At 33.3% G+C, this 20,220-nt stretch overlaps 1 protein-coding gene across 4 annotated transcripts in view; it reads left to right on the forward strand.

The window, feature by feature from the left end:
* ETAA1 (ETAA1 activator of ATR kinase) overlaps positions 1-19,826 on the forward strand; it is a 28,579-nt gene extending 8,753 nt beyond the window's left edge. For 3 of the 4 annotated variants that reach the window (XM_019718161.2, XM_019718178.2, XM_074332077.1), the window contains one exon: positions 5,266-6,375. In XM_019718161.2, coding sequence (XP_019573720.2) covers positions 5,266-5,384 — 119 coding nt within the window. In that variant the 3' untranslated portion in view covers positions 5,385-6,375. Of the gene's footprint in view, positions 1-5,265; positions 6,376-19,394 lie in introns of those variants that run through there. The other variant, XM_019718170.2, reaches the window with a different exon arrangement.
* Positions 19,827-20,220: the final 394 nt, after the last annotated feature.

Below are 20,220 nucleotides of genomic sequence, written 5' to 3' on the forward strand. Positions count from 1 at the left end.
CCAAACAGAATACTCTTTTACAAACAAATCGGCAAACACGGCATTCCTATGCTTAATCTCAGCCTTCAGTGGCTGCCCAGCTATTTCAAATAAAGTCCAAACTACACTGTGATCTACAAGGCCTTGGATTCTCTCTCCTTAACCTGCCCGTCCTCTTCTCCCTTACCTGCTAAGCTTCACTTGTACCAGCTGTCTTTCAGTTCCTCAAATGAAATAGGTTCTTTCCCAGTTCAGAAGCTTTGACTATGCTATTCCCAACGAAAACTCCTTCCCAACATCGACATCCCCTACTCCCACCCTTTGCTTCGTACTTTTTTATCCTTAGGTCTCAGTTGAGTGTCACTCTCTCACAGAGGCCTTCCTTGAACACTGTATAAGTAAGCCTTTTCCTTGTTAATTTTCCATCATCGCTTATTTCCTTCACTTTTATCACAATTTGTAATTAAATAATTGATTACCGTCTGTCTTATCAGTGAGCACCTAGGCCTACCACAGCATCTGCCACTTAGAAGATGTTTAATATTTGAATGAACATCATGCAGTATAATGTTAAAAAATCTGTTATTCACTGATAACGTAATATTTTTTCAAAGGGAGTATGTCTGTCATGACTACTAGTGCTTCTTAATAACCAGTACTTTCTCACAGACTCATGTCTTTGCAGATGCCATTTCCCTCACATGCAGATACCAGATCTGCCAGCCTGTTTTCCATTTGTCCTGTGAAACACAATGTGTCTCTGACCACCCAGAGTGATTTACATTCACTTTCTCTGGGTTTCTCCAATACTCAGTGCCAACTACTGTTACGGCATTTACTATACGAGCTTGTAATTACAGATTTTCTTAATTAGTCTCCCTCACTTGGGGCTGACATTAGTATTCTTATCTGTTATATAGATCAGTGCTAATGCAAGAAAGATTTTAGTTTCTTTTAACATTAAATCATTGTTCTCTGTTTCGATTCTAGATGATGCATTTGTTGGTATTAGTGCTCCAACTTTCCTATTTAAGTGATACCTCCTCTTTTTAAAAACAAATTGTAACAGTAATATGCTGGTTTAAAAAGAAAGAAAGAACAGTGTAATTTGAAGTAAAAAGTTAAGTCCTCCACTTTGGAATGCATCATGTAACAGTTCTTTGTGTGTATAAAAACGTGTGTGTATACCTATAGATTTCCTTTAGTAGATGGAATTACATAGTATATACCCACTATTTAGCAACTTGATTTTGCCTTCACTTAATGTATTATTCTATCTTTTCCTGTTAGTGCATATAGATTTGCTTCAGTCCTTTTAATGACAACATCTTATGTCATTATATGAATGTACCATAATTTATTTAACTGTGTCTCTACTAATGAAAGGTTAGTTTGGTTGCAGTTTTTTGCATTACAAACAATCCTCCAGTGAGGATCATTTCCTTCTAACAAATTTCTTCATGCTCTTGTGATTGTATGTTAATTACTGAAAAATTGTTGTAGGAGAATGTTTTGAAGTTTGATGGATATCACCACATCTTCCCAAAAAGTTACATCAGTTTATATTCTCATCAACACTGACAGTGAATATATCTCTATATTATAGCCCAAACTAGATATTTTGAAACTTTAAGGATAATCAATCTATAATAATTTTAAATGTTTATATTCAAATAAGTGTTATGAATTGGTGCATATTCTCAACATGAATATATTTACATATAATTCCATTAGAGACTAAATCTCTGGAATATTTGCGTTTTCCCAAAACTTCTATGTCCTATCCTATCTGCATTTTTTGTGGATGAATAATCTGCCTTTCAGTTTACCTTATCAATTCTTCCTTTAAATTTATTTGTAGTATCTAATCTTCTAGTCATTATTAACCTTGTTGATATTTTCTATTGTTTCCACACCTTTCTACTTTGATATGTAGCAGACTGCTATCCAGGGAATATCTTTGAAACAAAACCCATTTAATTACCTCATTGCTTTGAGGCAGGGTTTGGGAAAGCATGGCCTGTCCAAATCCAGCCTGTATGGCCTGTTTTTTGTACAGCCAGCATGCTAAGAAGATTTTCACATTTTAAATGTTACAAAAATCAAGACTATTTCATGACTTTTGAAAATTATATGGAATTCCAATTTCATTATCTATACACAAAGTTTTATTGGAACATACTCGTAGCCACATCATTAGTTTATGTATTGTCCATGGCTGTTTTCATGCTACAGTGACAGAGTTGAGCAGTTGCAACAAGAGACCATATGACTCTCAAGGGTTAACATATTTACTTTCTGGCCAGTTACAGGAAAAAAAAAAAAATCCTGACCCTTGCTTTAAGTTAAAGATTAAGAACTAAGAACCACTCTTGCTTTGTACCCTGCAATAGTTTGAGACTTTGCTATGTATTTGTATTACAGACTGAGTTAAAGGAAGGGCTGATGGATGACTAAGTCAAATTTTCATGGTGTGACTTTATTATCTCCTTTGACATTATTTTCCAGAATATCACCAAGCCAATTGTAAGGCCACTTTTAGGGAGCTATATTTTTTTCTGCTGTCATGGATTATTTACCTGTTTTTCTTCCAAACTTCTGGTCAATTGAATGTTAACTGTGTGTGTGTGTGTATTCTGAGTTTCTTGTATTTCTCAGTTTTGAAACTGAAATATTAGATAATTAGTTAAGCTAATTTTGAAGTATCTTGTATCTTTCTGTAAGGAAAAATAACTACAGTCTGAGATTATTAGTTTAGGAAATAAAAGGCATCAGAATTAGGGAGTTTATTCAAAATACGCATCTCTTACCCTGAAGGCCCACTCCCATTTAGATTATACTAAGAAAGAGAAGACAGGTGATGTAGTTTGGGCAAATATTTTCCTTAGTTAACAAGAGAAATGTCTTACAACAAATAAATCTAGAGCCCTTGTTTAGATGTCAGTGTAAATAATATTTCTCTGCTGATTGTACTACAGATTCTTATTTACTCTGAAAGGAAGATTTTACATGAACAGTTTTACCAGTATAATACAAGATCACTTAAATATGTATTAAGGTGATGGTCTTAATTTTAAAACATCATTTAAATAAGAAAATATGTTTGCTATTTAAAGTTTGCTTCTTACTACTATTAATATAATCTAATACTTTAGCTCAAAGTGACTTAACTATCAAATTCAATTCATTTTATTAGAACTCAGTATTTTGGCAGAGGTAGAATTGGATCTTTTGTTAAAATAGAACTTTCTTATTTTCATGTATTTAATTTAAAACACATTGTTTATTTTATAGTACGTCTAAAGTATACACTAAAATATGCCGCATAAGAATATATCAAAATGCTTCCCATTTTTATATTAAAAAGACATTGGAATTGAAGATTTTATTCAGATATTCTGCTTTTTGAAATAATTTTCTAATGTTTATATAAAATGTATCCTCCAAATAAAAAGATAGTATCTGACAGTGAGTTACATGTTTATGGACATGCTGGATTTCACTCTTATCACTCAAACATTTTTTACTGAATGGCTGAAATGAAAATCTTGGAGTTCTATAGAGAAAAAGAGTGGGTGTGAATATGAACATAGCTCATAGTGAAAATAAACTAAGGTATTGGTATCTAATTCATGATATTTTGACTACATTTAAAATCTCAGGGTTTTCGTTTTATTAGTTTCAGGTGTATAGAACAATGTAATGATTACACATTTACACCCCTCACAATGACAACCCCAAGTCTACTCCCCGTCTGATACCATACACAGCTATTACAGCGCCACTGATTATATTCCTCCTGCTGTACTTTACATCCCATGACTAGATATAGATATGGATATAGATATGTATAGATATAGATATAATTATAGTTGACATTCAGTATTATTTTATATTAGTTTCAGGTGTACAACGCAGTGGTTAGGCATTTGTATAATCTGTGAAGTGATCCCCCCTGTAAGTCCAATAGCATCTGATACCCTACATAGTTTTTACAGCTTTATTGATTATATTCCCCATACTGTATTTCACATCCCCATGACTATTTTGTGACTACCAATTTGTGCTTCCTTATCCTTTCACCTTTCTCATCCATCCCCCCACCCCCCTCCCATCTAGTAACCATCAGTTTGTTCTCTGCACCTATGAGTCTGTTTCTGTTTTGTTGGCTCATTTATTCTGTTCTTTAGATTCCACATATAAGTGAGATCATGCGTTATTTGTCTTTCTCCGTCTGACTTATTTCACTTAGCGTAATATCCTCTAGGTCCATCCATGTTGTTGCCAATGGTAAGATTTCATTTTTTTTTCTTATGGCAGAGTAATACTCCATTGTAGAAATGTATTACAGTTTCTTAATTCAATTGTCTATTGATGGACATTTTGGTTGTTTTCATGTTTGACTATTGTGAATAGCGCTGCAGTAAACATAGGGGCACATATGTTTGTTTGAATTAATGTTTTGGATTTCTTTGGATAAATACCCAGGAGTGGAATTGCTGGGTCATAAGGTAGTTATATTTTGAATTTTTGAGGAACCTCCATACAGTTTTCTAAAGTGGCTGCACCAATTTATAATCCCACTAACAGTGGATGAGGGTTCCCTTTTGTCCATATCCTCACCATTTGTTGTCTGTTGCTTTATAGATGATAGCCATTCTGACAGAAATAAGGTGGTATCTTATTGTGGTTTTAATCTGCATTTTTCTGATGATTAGTGATGCTGAGCATCTTTTCATATGTCTATTGACCATCTGTATGTCCTTTTTGGAAAAATGTCTATTCAGACCCTCTGCCCATTTTTAAATAGGATTGTGTGTTTTTTTTGGTGTGCAGTTGTATGAGTTTTTATAAACCTTGGATATTAACCCCTTATCAGATGTATCATTGGCAAATTTCTTCTCCCATTCAGTAGGATGTCTTTTTGTTTTGTTGATGATTAAAAATCCCAGTTTGTTTTTAAAATGTATTCATTTGTTGGTTATATAAATTATATGTCACTGTTCACAAGAATTGTTTTCTGGGTAATCAAAATGTGCCATTTTTAATCAAATGAATTGTATCACACTGTGAAAAGAGTGCATGAAATAGGGACAAATAGATCAGTGCTTGATTTTGGCCTAGAGCATTATGTCTGTACCTGGAATCTTATATTTAGTAGTTTCGTGTGATTTAATAGCCAAACCTGTATGGCAAATCTGAGTAATAAAAGATTAAAAATTAAAACTCATTCAGAATGACTTTATAGTCTATAAAACTAATATCTGTATTTTGTGTAATTTTTAGAGGAAGAAGAGAAAAATAGAAAGTATTCTCCTGAAGAAATTCAGAGAAAAAGACAAGAAGCACTAGTTCGAAGAATGGCCAGAGCACAGGCATCGTCTGTAAAGGCAGCTCCCACTTAACCTGGATTTTTTAAGTGAAATATTAGTTGGAAGGCTTAACAAAGACAGTTGATAACTATCTATGATAGAAAATACTGTTTCTTGATTTCTCTGTGAGAAATTTAACAGTTATAAAGCATGGACTTCTACTTTATTTAATAAATCAGTGTTGGCAGTGGTCAGTGAAACCTTTCCTTGGATATGTATGTGAAAGTAATTGCATGTAAGTTTAGGAAATTCAGAAAAGCTAACAATTATGTAGTAAAATTAAATAGAGAAAATTTGTTGTTTTTTTTAAGTACTGTGATTGCAGAGGATCATCAAAAAATAGGTTACTTACTTCATTTTTTTTATTATAATATGTCTTTTCCTAATACAAAGCTTCAACATTCTAAGTTTATAGAGACTATTTTTTTTAATCGTTTTTACTTTTGGTTACTGTTCCTTAAGGTCTATACATTTCTGAATTTGAATTAATACTTTCATATTCTTAGGAGCGTGGTTGGTAGGAAATAAAGGATTTCATTTTTTTTGGTAAGGAAATCACTGTCTTCAATTCCTAGTCTGAAGTAGATTTGAATTTTAAAATGTGATGTATTTTGGAAACTTGACACCATTTTTAGGGAAAATGCTGATTTAAGAAGTTTAAAAGAAAGAAAGTGGATTAGCTGTACAAGAAATGTAGCATCATTAACATTTAGAACTGTCAGAAGCTTTAGATATCATCTGATCCAGCTTCTTTATTGTGTAGGTGAGAATTGAATACTGTTTTTCTGAAAGTCACAAGGCAGATTAAAGCTGTATTGGGATTAGAATGATTTCTTTCATTCTAATGGCTACCTAGACAATCGTACCATTTCTTTCTCTGAGTATTAATACATAAAATAACTTGTTTGTTGTGGTATTATAGTATAAAACTTAAAAAAAAGTAACTAAAAGTACATTAAGGACTGTTTAAATATGATACTCATTGTTCTTGTATTAAAGAATTAATCATTCCAACATATAAAAATGAGTCTTTCTCTTTTCTGTTTTCTTGTAACTGTGTAATTTTCCCTTGATTAATTTACTTACTTTACTAATTTGTTTTTCTCTAGTACTCTTTTTTTTTTTCTTTCCTTTTTCTTGTTTGGAATTTGCTAAGCCAGAAGTAAAATCCAAGTAGAGAACCTAATGGCATTAAGGGTGCTTTATTCATCTCAAATACCTTTAGGAGACCTGAGGAAAGTTATAGATGTGAAATACCTGTTAGGTCGATCACTATTCAGGTGTCTTAGAGCTATGATAATATCAAAATAATTAAATGCATTTTAAGGTATTGCTATGTAGAGATATATCATTTTGAAAGTTTTGTTTTCATACATATATACAGTAGAGTAACACATTCTAGGTAACTTTTATTATTTGTCTAAGCAAATATAATAAAGAACCTAAATAAATACAGTCACGCTCCACTTAACAACAGGATATGTTCTGGAGAAATGTGTCATTAAGTGGTTTTTGTCATTGTGTAAACATCATAGAATGTAATTGACACAGACATAGATGGTATAGCCTACTCCATACCTAAGCTATATGGTATAGCCTATTGCTCTGTAGGGAGGAAAAATAATTTTCCTCTTGCCCTTCTGGGTTCTTGGCTGAGACATCTCCGTAGATAAATACAGGTTAACAGGAGAAAAACACATTAAATAACACGTGGACCTTCTGTATATGTAGGAGAGACCCCAGAAAACTGAGTAACTTACCAAAATGGTTGAAGCCACCATCTTAAATACCATCTTCAGCTGAAGACAAAAAAAGGTTGGGGGTGGAAGAGTCATTTATGGGAGGCTATATGGTATTTCTGCATTGATTAGAGTTTCTGGAGATCAGGTTATCCCCTTCTTCCTGGTACAGGAAAGGAGACACCCTTACAAAATGGAGATTTGCCTTACAAGTGTGTCTTTTAAAAGGGGTCAATTTTACTTGGTTTTTAGTGCTTCTCCCCATGTCTGCTGTTTCTTAAAATTAGCCTTAAAGAATCCTTATGCCAAAGAGACATATTTTAGGGTGTCAAATTCTGTTCCCCTGCAGCTCCTGGGCTGCTAACCTGTACATCATGTTACTGTACTGAATAGTGTTGGCAATTGTAACACAATGGTAAGCATTTGTGTGAAGTGTTGCACTCCATATAGTATAGGGTAGTAAGAGCACTAAGCTATAGGAATTTTTCAGCTCCTTTATGATCTTATGGGGCCACCATCATACAGGTAAAATAAAGAACTGAGAATCTGTCTTTTTTAGAGAGTGGTTTCACTGTGTTCTTCCTATGCTTTGGATATCTCTACCTTTGCTTAAGTTCTTCCCTGCCTACCACTTGTTTTCTCTCGAGTGCCTTTAGCTTAATTTTACACAAACAATTCCAGAGAATTGAAGGGAATGGACTATTTTCCAACTCATTCTATGAGGTGAGCATTATCCAGATACTAAAACCTGAAAAAGATTAAAAGAAAACTAAAGGCCAATATCCCTCATGAACAAAATGCAAAAATTCTAAACAAAATTTTAGCAGAGCAAATCCAACATTACATAAGAAGAATGGTGCACAATGACCAATGACGTTTATCCCAAGAATGCAGGGTTGATTTTTAACATTTGAAAGTCAATGAAATTCACTATAAAATCAACTCTAAAAGAAAAGTCATATGATTAATAGATTGGAAGGAAAGTTCCTCAACCTGATTAAAGACTTAATACAAAAAAAAAAAGATAACATGATAATGGTGGAACTGTTTCCTCCTTAAGACTGGGAAAAAGACAAAGTTGTCTGCTTTCACCATGTCTATTCAATATTGTACTGGAGGTTCAGTAAGGCAAGAATAAAATGAAAGTCATCCTGATAGAAAAGAAAATATACAGCTTTATGTACAGACAACACGATCATCTATTTAGAAAATGTAATCTATAAAATAATTGTACTAGAATACGTTTACCAAAGTTACAGGATACAACATCCATATACAAAAGTAAATTACATTTCTATATACTAGCAACAAATGAAATTTAAAAATATCACTTACAAAGGCTTTTAAAAATACAAAGTACTTAGGGATAAAGCTAACAAGATGTGGAAGACCTGTACACTGAAAACTAAAACATTGCTGAAAGACAAATGGAGAGAGATACCATGATCATAATTCAGAAGACAATATTGTTAAGATAACAGTTATCCCCAAATCTATAGATTCGACACAATCCCAATTATATCAAGTCATTTTTTTTTTATAGAAATGGACAAACTAGTTTTAAAATTCATATGGAAATGTAAAGGACCTAAAACACTAATATTACCTGATTTCAAGACTGGTAAATAAAGCTATAGAAATCAAGACTGGTAGTGAAATATAGATAGACAAATAGATCAGTGAAACAGAATATGCAATTTATAAATAGATTGACACACAAAAGGACAATTGAGTTTTGACAGTTACAAAGGCAAGTCAGAGAAAATATTTTCAATAAATTTTTTTTGTACAGTTGAACACCATATGCAAAAAAAGTCTGTACCTCATGCTATACCAAAATTTAAAAATGTATCATAGACCTAAATACAAAACTTAAACTGTAAACCTATGAGAAGATAAAAGAAACTGACTTTGCATTACCCAAATTTGCTTTAAATATGATACCAAAAGCACAATCCATAAAAGAACCAGTTGACGAATAGGAATTCATCAAAAGACATTGTTAAGATATTCAGTGAGGGTGCCAAGACACTCCAATGGGGGAATAGTTTTTTCCACAAATGGTGCTAGGACAACTGAATATTGACATGTAAAAGAATTAAGTTCAATTCCTAGCTCACACCATATAAAAACTTACAAAAAATGGATTGTCAGCCTAAATATAAGAGCTAAACTCATAAAACGCCTTGGAAGAAAACAGGAGTAAATCTTTAGGCAAGCTTCTTAGATACAACACAAAAGTCAGGACAAAAAAAATGAATTTTATTGCAATTAAAAACTTGCGCTTCAAAGGATACCATCAAAAAAGGAAGAAAAAAAAAACAAGTAGAAAAGTCTTTGCAAATCACATATTCACTAAGGATCAGCCTCTAGAAAGTATAAATAACTCTCAAAACTCAACTTTAAGACATAAAACAACCCAATAAGAAAAGGCAGAGAGCAAAAGATTTGAACAGCCAGTTCATCAAAAGATATATAGATGGCATATAAGCACATGTAAAGTTTATCATCATTAGTCATTGGGGAAATTAAAATTAAAACTACAATGAGATCACTACACATTAGAATGACTCAAATTAACGAGACTGTCAAGTATTGGTAATATTTGGAGGGACTGGAACTCTCATATGCTGCTGATAGCAATATAAAATGGTAAAAAAAAAACTTTTAGAAAACAGTTTTATGATTTATATAAACTAGATAATGCAAACTAATGTTTTATGGCAGAAAGATCAGTGCCTGGGGATGAGAGGAGCAGGGAAGGATGGATGGGAGGGATTACAAAGCAGAGAATTTTGTGGTGGGGGTGTGTGTGGGATATATTTACTATTTGATTTTGGTGTTTTCATGGCTGTATGTATCAAAACTTACAGAATTGTACACTTGATGTGCAATTTATGGTATGTCAAATATACCTCAAAACCTTATTAAAAATAAAGGTAATTGTATTTGAACACTCACATTCATAATAGCATTGTTCATAATAGCTAAAACATGGAAGCAACCAGACATCCATTGATTGCTGAATGGGGAAGCAAAATGTGTTATGTACAGAGAGGGCCAAAAAAAATGTATACACATTCTACGAAAGGAAAAAACTATTAAATTACGCTGATGGTAACCACTATGAGCACCTCTTGTAATTGCAGGAGTCAAATGTGACTTGTATTCATCTTTTGTTATTGGTATATAGAGTATTACAATTTTAATACAGTTTTTTCCTTAAAATGTATATACATATTTTTGGCATCCTCTGTACATAATGGAATATTATTTAACGTCAAAAAAGGAAGGACATTCAGACATATGCTACAACATGAATGAACCTCGAGGATATTATGCTAAATTAAACCAGCCAGTCACAAAAAGACATACTATGTGATTCCACTTATGTGAACTACTTAAAACAGTCAAAATCATAGAGACAGAAAACAGAACAGTGGTTGCCAAGATGTAGGCGGAAAGAGGGAATGGAGAGTACTGTTTAATGGGTTTAGAGTTGCAGTTTACAAGCTGAAGAGTCCTGGAGGTGGATGGTGGTTGTGAAGAGAAAGCCGCTATTTCGAGTTGCTGCCTAGGCATTATCTTATGACAACCCTGCTCACACCCAGAGTCTGGACATTTAGATAGGACCCGAGCTTAAGATTCCTGCCATAAGTTCCCATGTTGTTTTTTGGGGTGTTGTTTTTGGGGGCACACCGTTTTTAAAATTTTTATTGGGGAATATTGGGGAACAGTGTGTTTTTCCAGGACCCATCAGTCATTGTCCTTTAATCTAGTTGTGGAGGGCGCAGCTCAGCTCCAAGTCCAGTTGCCATTTTCAATCTTAGTTGCAGGGGGGCACAGCTCGCTGGCCCATGTGGGAATCGAACCTGCAACCCTATTGTTAAGAGCTCGTGCTCTAACCAACTGAGCCATCCAGCCACCCTGGGAGGCACACCTTTTAAAATAACCATTTAAAGAGTTGAGCCCACAAAGAGTTACTGATCTCTACCCCAATCACCTGATAGTAATCCGTGCTTGCTACCCTACTCTCTATCTTGTTGGCTTGACCTGGGATGGAGAACTGCCCTTCTCCCTGCCCAATGTGTCTTGGCCTCCCCCTACCTCCTTCATATCTGGGGTCTGTAAGTAATGAATCTTGTGACTTGACTTCTTCTGTGTGAGTATATTGAAACGGCACCTTCAATCAAAACTACTCTGGGGTTTTCTTCACTTTCCCAATGCGGGAGCTCAGAGGCTGAGGAAGCTACCTGCTGATCCCTTGCGGGTGGCTTGTGCCTCCTCATCCTGTAGGTCATAGTCTGCCTATTACTGAGTTAATATACCAGCTATGAGCACCCCCAACACAGTGGTGATGGCTTCACAACATAATGACTGTATTTAATACCACTGAACTTATCACTTAAAATGGTTAAGTTGATAAATTTTGTTATGTGTAATTTACCACAAAAAAAATTGAAATAAAATAAATATAGAATCTGGAATCAACTGAATTTTTTCTGCTCTGTTATATTAAAATCAATTGGTCTATTCTGTACTTTGAATAGATCATTTATACATGTGTAAAATATCATTTAATGGTCATTTGGAAAATATTGGTTCACTGAGTTACACGGATCTTCCCAATGCTGGTACATCATTATATGATCAACTTTCTTAACTAGTATCACCACTAATCTCAAGAACTGTCTTCCATGCATTAAAAAGCTATCAAGTTCATGGTAGCTTATATAAGCTTTCCCAAATTCTAAGTTTTGCTTGAAAGTTTGAGTTTTTCCATTGATAAAAAGCAATGTTCGTTGTTTTCCTCAAAGTAACAGGCTAACTTTTTTTTTTTTTTTTGAGATAATGCATGGCAAATACCTAAGTGTGAATAACCATACTTTGTCTCTCTTTCAAAGAAATGCTATTCCATGTAAAAAAGCAACTAATTAAACTCGCACCATTAGTTGAGGCAATGTTACACGTTGATACGCAGCGGAAGGGCTTTTTGTGTACTTACATTTGATCTCACAGAATATTAAAAAGACCTATACTCAGGAGTTGAAATTTGATACAATTAATAATTATTATTGCTTTATCAGAGGCATTAAGTGAAATGTCTTCTTGTTTTGTTTTGTTTTTTAAACTGCAAGTGTGTGGCGATGATGAATGCCATGACTACTAGTACACATTGTTGCTACTCACTTGGTTTGTACCACAGCGCTAGTAGTTCTGCCCACCATTGCTAGTGAACCGCTAGTTTCAACGCGGTAAAAAAGGAAATAATGTCTTAGTACTATTATGAAAACAATGTTGACTTCACAGACTCTCTGAACAGGTCTCTTGAGGATGGTGGACACTGCACTTTGAGAACCATTGCTATGGAGTGTACTCTGAAACCATTAGTAGCAACAGTTCAGAATTACATTTGGCAATATAGGCATTAAGGGTTTGTAGGAGGTGGGGAGGGCAGATAAAGATCTCTTATATGATACTATAAGGGTACATTCAAAATATATGCACATAATATGTTTTAAAAAGAACTGTTGAAGGATGTTACATCAAACACATTAAAATGGTGATACGGGGTTGAGAAACTGTTTCTTTTCAACAAAGGCAATTGCTAGGTCAATTGTTATGTTTTTTAACATAGCAAGTCAATTCTAGGTTTTTGCATTCCTGTCTAAGGAGTATTGAAATAATTGTAGTGGTTCCTAAATATTGATGCAAATCTGGCAATGGAAAAGAACACTCAAAAACAAAAAGAAAAGTCAAGAAGAAGTACAAAATGAGTCATGGGAATATGAGTCAAAATGCAAAATTCTTACTGCATACTTATTTTCTTACACTTTTCTTGAGTACCAATAATGAAATCTAAAGATTTTTATCCTTTTTGTTTGTTTTTGTTACTGTTTTCAAATGTGTGAGAGACCTTTAAGCTCTATTCATTCATTTTGAGTACAGCCCTTGAGTCTATTGCTCTACAGCACCCACCCAAACTTCCTTTCTGGGGACAGCTTTGTCTAGTGCCAGCTTATCTGAACTGTCATTCTTTATCACCTACTGGGAATCTGAGTGGGAGAACTCAAGAATGTCTCTCCTTATTTGATACCATAGTGCATATTTGGGCCAAACTGTCCTGATCCATGGTGTGTGAAAGGTTAGTTCTTTTCCTCATTACTGTCTTCAGTCTGCATTTAGAGAAAAAGGACACTCGAGATCCTGGAGATTCCTAACAGCTAATATGAAGCTTTCAAAGAATATGCCCTTTATAGCTGTCTAATGATTGAATAAATCCTTACCTCTAATCCTTTCTTTAGTAAGAAGTCTTACCCCATAATTTTTTTCATCTATAGCTGGTTCCATTTTCTAATACATTTACATCTTTTTGACTTCCCTGAACCCTCTTGCAATGGTAAGTCTTTCCAGATGGAGCACCCAGGTGGAGCTGGCATCAATCATAAATATTTGTATACTAAGTACAGTAGGCAGACTTTTACATTGGCAAGAACAGGGTACATTTTAGTAACTGCTGTCACATACTTTTGCTATGTGCTTTGCAAACTTAATGTCACTTTATTGTCACAAGTGCCCAGTGACATTATTCTCAAGTCAGAGATGAGGAGATGGGCTCAGTTTTACTATCCTGAGCTATACTCAGTTTTAATACCAGTACAGGTTAACTCCAAATCTCATGCTCTTTCCACAGTAATTATTTTCTACTTCGTATATTCCACAGTCACTGTGATTATTCTTTTTAAATTCATTATTTTGCTATGATTAGTTTATGGTATTGTACGGACCTTTTTTTTTTTTTTTTCAGTACAACTGGACTGCCATAATCAAAAGATGAGAATTCTAAATGTTTAATAGAAAACATTTACTTCTTTGATATGAAGAATTTAGTAGTATCTTCTAAATGCAAATAGAGACAACATTGTTTAAGTACCAAAGATATCCTGGGTCATTTATTATATCTCCAAGTCTGGGAGTACTCTTTGTAAGGCAGAGTGAAACAGATGCAGAAAACTTCGTGACGTTATTTAGTAACTTCAGATGTCTTTATGGTTTCGTGCAATTTCAACTGTGCAGTCTCCCAAAAGACATAGAAATAGAAAATGCTAAGGGAAATGAGCTTTAAAATAAGGGATATTTTCATATGACAAGACATTTTAAGAATATTTTAAAATAAAATTTAGCCTTAAAAACACCAACTAATTACTCACCTGCTGCCTAGCATTGTAATTGTTTGTTTGTTTTAATTTTATCAAGCAGTATTTAAAATAAAAGGAAAGGAAAGGAAACAAGGGACCTAGTAAAATAGGTGAAATGCTTGAGTAAAGTATGAGGTTGAACAATTAAGTTCACGAACTCATCCTAGAAAAAGTGCTACACACCTCATTGCTGAATATCACCATGGTCACCTTCGAAGTACTCCCTTGGGAAGCTGTGCACTGATACCAGAGCCTAGTCCACCCTTCAAAGCAATTTTGGAACTTTTTCTGGAATGGCCATCAGAGCTGTTGTCATATTACCCCTGATGTCCTAAATCACATCAAAATGTCTTCCTTTCAATATTTCCTTTATCTTCAGGTAAAGAAAGAAGTCATTGGGGGCCAGATCAGATGAGTAAGGAAGGTGTCCCAATACACTTATTTGTTTATTGGCTAAAAACTCCCTCACAGACAGTGCGGTGTGAGCTGGTGTGTTGTTGTGACGCAAGAGCCAAGAATTGTTGGCGAAAAGTTCAGGTTGTCTAACTTTTTCATGCATCATTTTCAGCACTTCCAAATAGTAAACTTGGTTAACTGTTTGTACAGTTGGTACAAATTCATAATGAATAATCCTTCTGATATCAAAAAAGATTAGCAACATTGTTGCAACAAGTTCACGAACTTAATTGTCACACAGTGTATATTACATTAACATTTTACTACTGTGCATTTTATAGCTTTAAGATATGAAACACACAAATCATTGTCTCTAGATCCTAATACACAGAGAGGGAAATTTAAGCCATGGGGACACTAGTGCTTTAAACTCCGGGGAAGAAAAACTCCCCATCTCTAAGCTGTAATTATTGCCCAGACTATTGAAATGGCATTTCTGGAATTTGGCAATGCTTACTCAAAAAGAGAACCACAGGTCTAGGCTTTCTATACAGTCTCAGCACTTGTGAATATGTCCGTTACTGATAAGCTAGTTCAAATAATTCATCAAGCTTTAGATTTCACTTGACAATGGTATTTTTCCACATGTGTGGTTGTACATTTAAAGACTATAAGATTTATATTAATAACCTACATCTTTTAGTTGGTTATACCTTTGCACTTTTTATGATGTTGAAAGTTTTATCAGTGATTTTAAAAACAGCATATTTTTGACATGTAGGGGTTGAGGAAGTATAGCTTACTTTCATTTATAACAAAATGTTTGTAGAGGAAAAGATTACCAGGTAGAGGCACTTAATTAGTTATTTGAATACTTCTAAATATTTTAACAGCAAAGATAGAGATGATAGGTAGATTGATGATTGATAGATAGGTAGATAGATAAAATTATTAATTGATGGTTTAATGTCTTAATTTTCTTTTTGTGAATTGTCAATTACCAGTACACATAAAACAAAATCTGGTTTGTTATTATTTCTGCTTTCATTACAGACTTACTCTCTTTTCTTAGGCATACCTTTAATATTTTCCTGCCTTAGGATTCTAATATGCACAAATGGAATTATATTTTTTATCCATTTAATTAGTACTTTCCTTTGTACCTCACATTTCAGGGTCATTTTAAAAAATAGCTTATTGTTAACACTTATTAGGCGCTGGCCTAAGCATTTTACATGCATTATTTCATTTAATTCAATACTTCTGTGAATAGGGTATCACCCCATTTGGTAGATTGGAAAATACATAAACATAAACATAAGGAAACATAAGGGGGTTAACTTATTCAAGATTACATAGCTAATAAATGATACAGCCAGAATTCAAACCAATCTGGCACAAATACTCTCCTAATGATTACTTTATTATTTACCATGGAAATGGGATATCTACATCTTATAGATGAAGACATTGAGACTCAAATGAGACTAAGTGACGCAATCAAGGCTGTAAGGCTAGAACCAGTACTAGAAGCCAGACATTCCCAATCTCATCGGACTTAATTTTGCACTAGGTCATGCTGTAGATTTGACCTTCTTTTCTGTGTAGAGTTAGGAAATTTAAAAATTGCTTATCTATCTATAAGGTTCCTGAATTTTCACCTGCTAAAAAGTCTATTTTTAAATATATTTGATTAAAATATGTAATAAATAAGATAAATTAATATCAACTAATATTTATAGTACATAATGGATGGCTCATTTATAGGAATGGTTTGGATCACTTTTGTTAAAATAATGTAACTTTTGTGTACACATATATTCCCACAAAAGACTGATTATAAGTCTGTGCTTTATGTTAGAAATAATATTACAATTTATTGCCAAGATTTGAGGTAGTAATAACCTATAAGCTTTGTTGGACAGGATTATAGGTTTTTGCCAGTAGATAATTTTCATTGACTAAAGTACCCATATCATTTAAATTAATATGTATAAAAAAGAACTTAAGAATTTCAAAGCTTAACATTTTTAGTTGTTTACTCAGCTACAAAGAAGTTATACAGACATTGCTAATCATTTAAAATACATTCTAAATTAAATTATGACTTGTTTCATTATTGCTTAATTTATTACTATTTGCTTATGCCCTCATTTCCAATTCTATGCTGATGTTACAATTCTTGATATGAGCAGAGTAGTAATTGATTTATTTCAATGTAATATAATTCTTTATACAAATTCAGTCCATTTCAATATGTAGATTTTGAATTATCTTGCAGTGGAAGCTTTTCATTTTATTCTTGTAGCTCTCAACTACTCCAATATGTTATCAAATACGGCTTCTTAAAAAAATGAGTAAATAAAAAATCTTTTTGTTGTCAAGATACTTGTAGCAGGGTATGGTTGCTGTTAAAAAAATTTTTTATGAGTGTTTTTGTAATTGATTTGTTTTATATAATCTTGTTTGAGTTGTATACATTGTCTTAATACCACGTATGATTAGTCCCTTAATATATTTCTCATGAAGTATCTAGGAAACATATGTGAAAGTTAAAGTTCTAAACATTTAACAGTCAACTTTAAAAGGTTTTGTTTCCAAACTTTAAAATTATGTAAACCCACTAATATTAGCAGATTCGTTATTTAGTTTTTTACTCAATTTTGTAAAATATGGGTAAAATATATTGAAATATTCAAATAACTGCACAAACACTACTGTATAAGAATGGAAATGCTAACAAAACAACTGTAGGCTTTCATGAGGTGCATAAGTGTAATTCTAATGCATGGCATGCAAAAAGAGATACAAAGACTATTGATGTGTGGTACTTAAAATTTTAGGTTGAACACTACATGTATATCCTGCAAAGAGGTTTATTTCCAAAATAGTTAAAAATAGTTTTATCAAACATTTTACCCTATTATTTTATTTTTAAAAAACTGTAAGCCATGTTTTAGGTATAGCTTGATCCAAGTGCTCAAATGATACCTTGGGGTCCATCTTCCTCTCTCTCTCTCTGTGTCCCTGTCCGTTGGCTTCATCTTCAGCCATGCTCACTCCACACAGTGAGAAAAAATGGGTCCTACCATTTTAAAAGTGGGAACACTTTTACATGGTTTTTAATATCAACCTCTACATGGAAACAGGCCCCTCTCTCTCCTAGTTTCCATCTCAGTCACTGAACAAGAGCTCTTATTTTCCCTGCTTGCTCACATGCAAACTTTGGGGTAGGGAAGTAGCCCTTAACTGACAACTCTACCAGAATCTTGTGACATACAAGAGAGGCAGTTTCCAAAAGGAAGTGTGGGGCAGATAAAAAAGTAACATTTTTATTTTCTTGAGTCGGACCTTGTCCCCACCATTAAAAAAAAAAAAAGAAAAAAGAAAGAAAGAAAAGATTATCATTATTCTAGAATTACTTTGTTTTCAGAGATAGCAAGAAAAAACATAGTTCCTTTCAACACCAGGCAACTGTATAAATTGCCTCTTTTTAAACTGTTGGAAGTAGTCTTTATATTTGAGAGAAGACAGAATACTGCTGATGAAAGGGGCGGATTACCTTAGGAAAGTATTATTGAAATCTCACATAACTCTCCTATTTTTGGTTCCAAGTTGAATATATTCCACATCAAAGTGAGCCAAATACTTTAAGCAAATTACGGGATAAAACATAGGAACAGTTTTATGTGTCTGGAAAAAAGCTCTAAAATTGATGAATTAAGCCTGAAATAACAACAAATAATCAATTCAAATGGTGTCATGCGACAGTCAGAAAATATATAAATGTGCCCAGAAACTTCCCAGTGAAGGTTCATATACAGAACATCAACATTTCAACTGCCATGTCAACTTTGGTTATCCATCTATATTTTCATTTGTCTGATGCTGGGCTCTTGACCAAGCTCCTGCTTCTGCACTGTGTCTGGAACTATAAATGCATGAGTCACACACAGTATTACTTGGTGAACCAAGTTGAAAAGTCAGTCTAAAAACTTAACCACAGAAATCTTGGGTTTGAAACATATCCATCACTTAGTTAAAAGATTACTTGGGAAACTAAGTATTGTCCTACTTTTCTTCTTTAGGCAACCATGTTAAAGAGGGAACATGTGAGCAAGAATCTCCAAAGACCTACAGATAAAATTTACCCAGTATTGAAAATATTTTTCCAAGTAGTTAAACATTATCTAATATTAGGATCTTATATTAGAATTACTTATTAATTAAGTGACAAAATATAAACTTTTAATTACTCTAGAGAGTACAAAACTGCCTAATTAACCCATGTAATCATGATAGATAGTAAAAGTTGTTACTTCAAGTCCATAATTTTTAGGTGTGGGTTGTACTCGTAAAACCTAGAAAAACATCTAAAAATAAAAACAGCAAAAACTAAGAAGCCAATAGCAAAGGTAGTTTAACATCATGAAAATATTCAATTAATTCACATGAAGGCCGATTAAAAAAAAAAAGCAGATGACACAAATAGAGCACAATTAGCAAGATGTTTTCTTACTTGCTTTTATGGAAGCCACCTCTTCCTCCCATTCTCTACCAAATGTAAAACAGTTTGTGTATTCTGTCTCTCCTTAGCAGAACTTGTCAGTTTTTCAAAATTCAGTTCAGTAGGGTGCCCCATAACCTCAGCTTTCTGATAGGTTAAAGAAAAATGTTTTATTTATTTTTTATTTTCTTTATTTTTTTAGATTATCCAGCTGTATCTCATTTTTAGGATCGGGGAAACTTTCTCTTGTGACTTCCTACATATATCATGAAGAGAAGTGGAATTCTTCATCAATAGCTTCTGTCTTTGGAATAGTGTACCCAAGTTATTCGGCATACAAATTCATAACTACTGTATTTTCATTTAAAATTTTACCATCTGATTTTATAAAGTAAACTCTCTCATTTAGTGATTTGGAGCCTGAATTCACTCTTGCCTGAAATTAAGATGGTGGTGACCCTCTCTTTTTTTGACTTGTATATGCCTGGTAAATTTTGCTTATCCTTCTATTTTCCCTTGTGAATCACTTTGTTTCATGTATGTCTTCCTTATACAGTATGGAGTTAGATTTCAACTTCTCTTAATGTATGAGTTAACTTATTGATAGTTATGATAATAAATATATTTAGTCTTAGTTGTCATTTTGTGTTTTGCTTTTTGTTTTTTACACGTGTTAAAAAACGTCAAATTTAGATTTCTACTCTCCCATATGTATGTGCATGTTTACTCGTTTCTTCTGATAATTGGGAAGTTTATATTTTTGTTCTAATAAATACCTTTATAACAAGAACATCATACGCGTATAATGTCTTAAACCTCTATTTCCCCATTTCTTTAAACATACCTAAGTTGTTTAATAGCAATGATACATTAACTGTATTTTCTTTTTCCTTCTCCATTACTTCTCCTCTATCATTTTATTTTTGTTGATGACATTATCTTTCATGTTCTTAGCCTCTATATATGTAATTATATCTCTACTAATGGTTTGTTAGCTTTTAGTGATGTGCTTTGATCAACAGCTATTA

This window comes from Rhinolophus sinicus, linkage group LG05 (genome assembly GCF_036562045.2).
Source record: "Rhinolophus sinicus isolate RSC01 linkage group LG05, ASM3656204v1, whole genome shotgun sequence".
In the NCBI taxonomy this organism is placed as follows: Eukaryota; Metazoa; Chordata; class Mammalia; order Chiroptera; family Rhinolophidae; genus Rhinolophus; species Rhinolophus sinicus.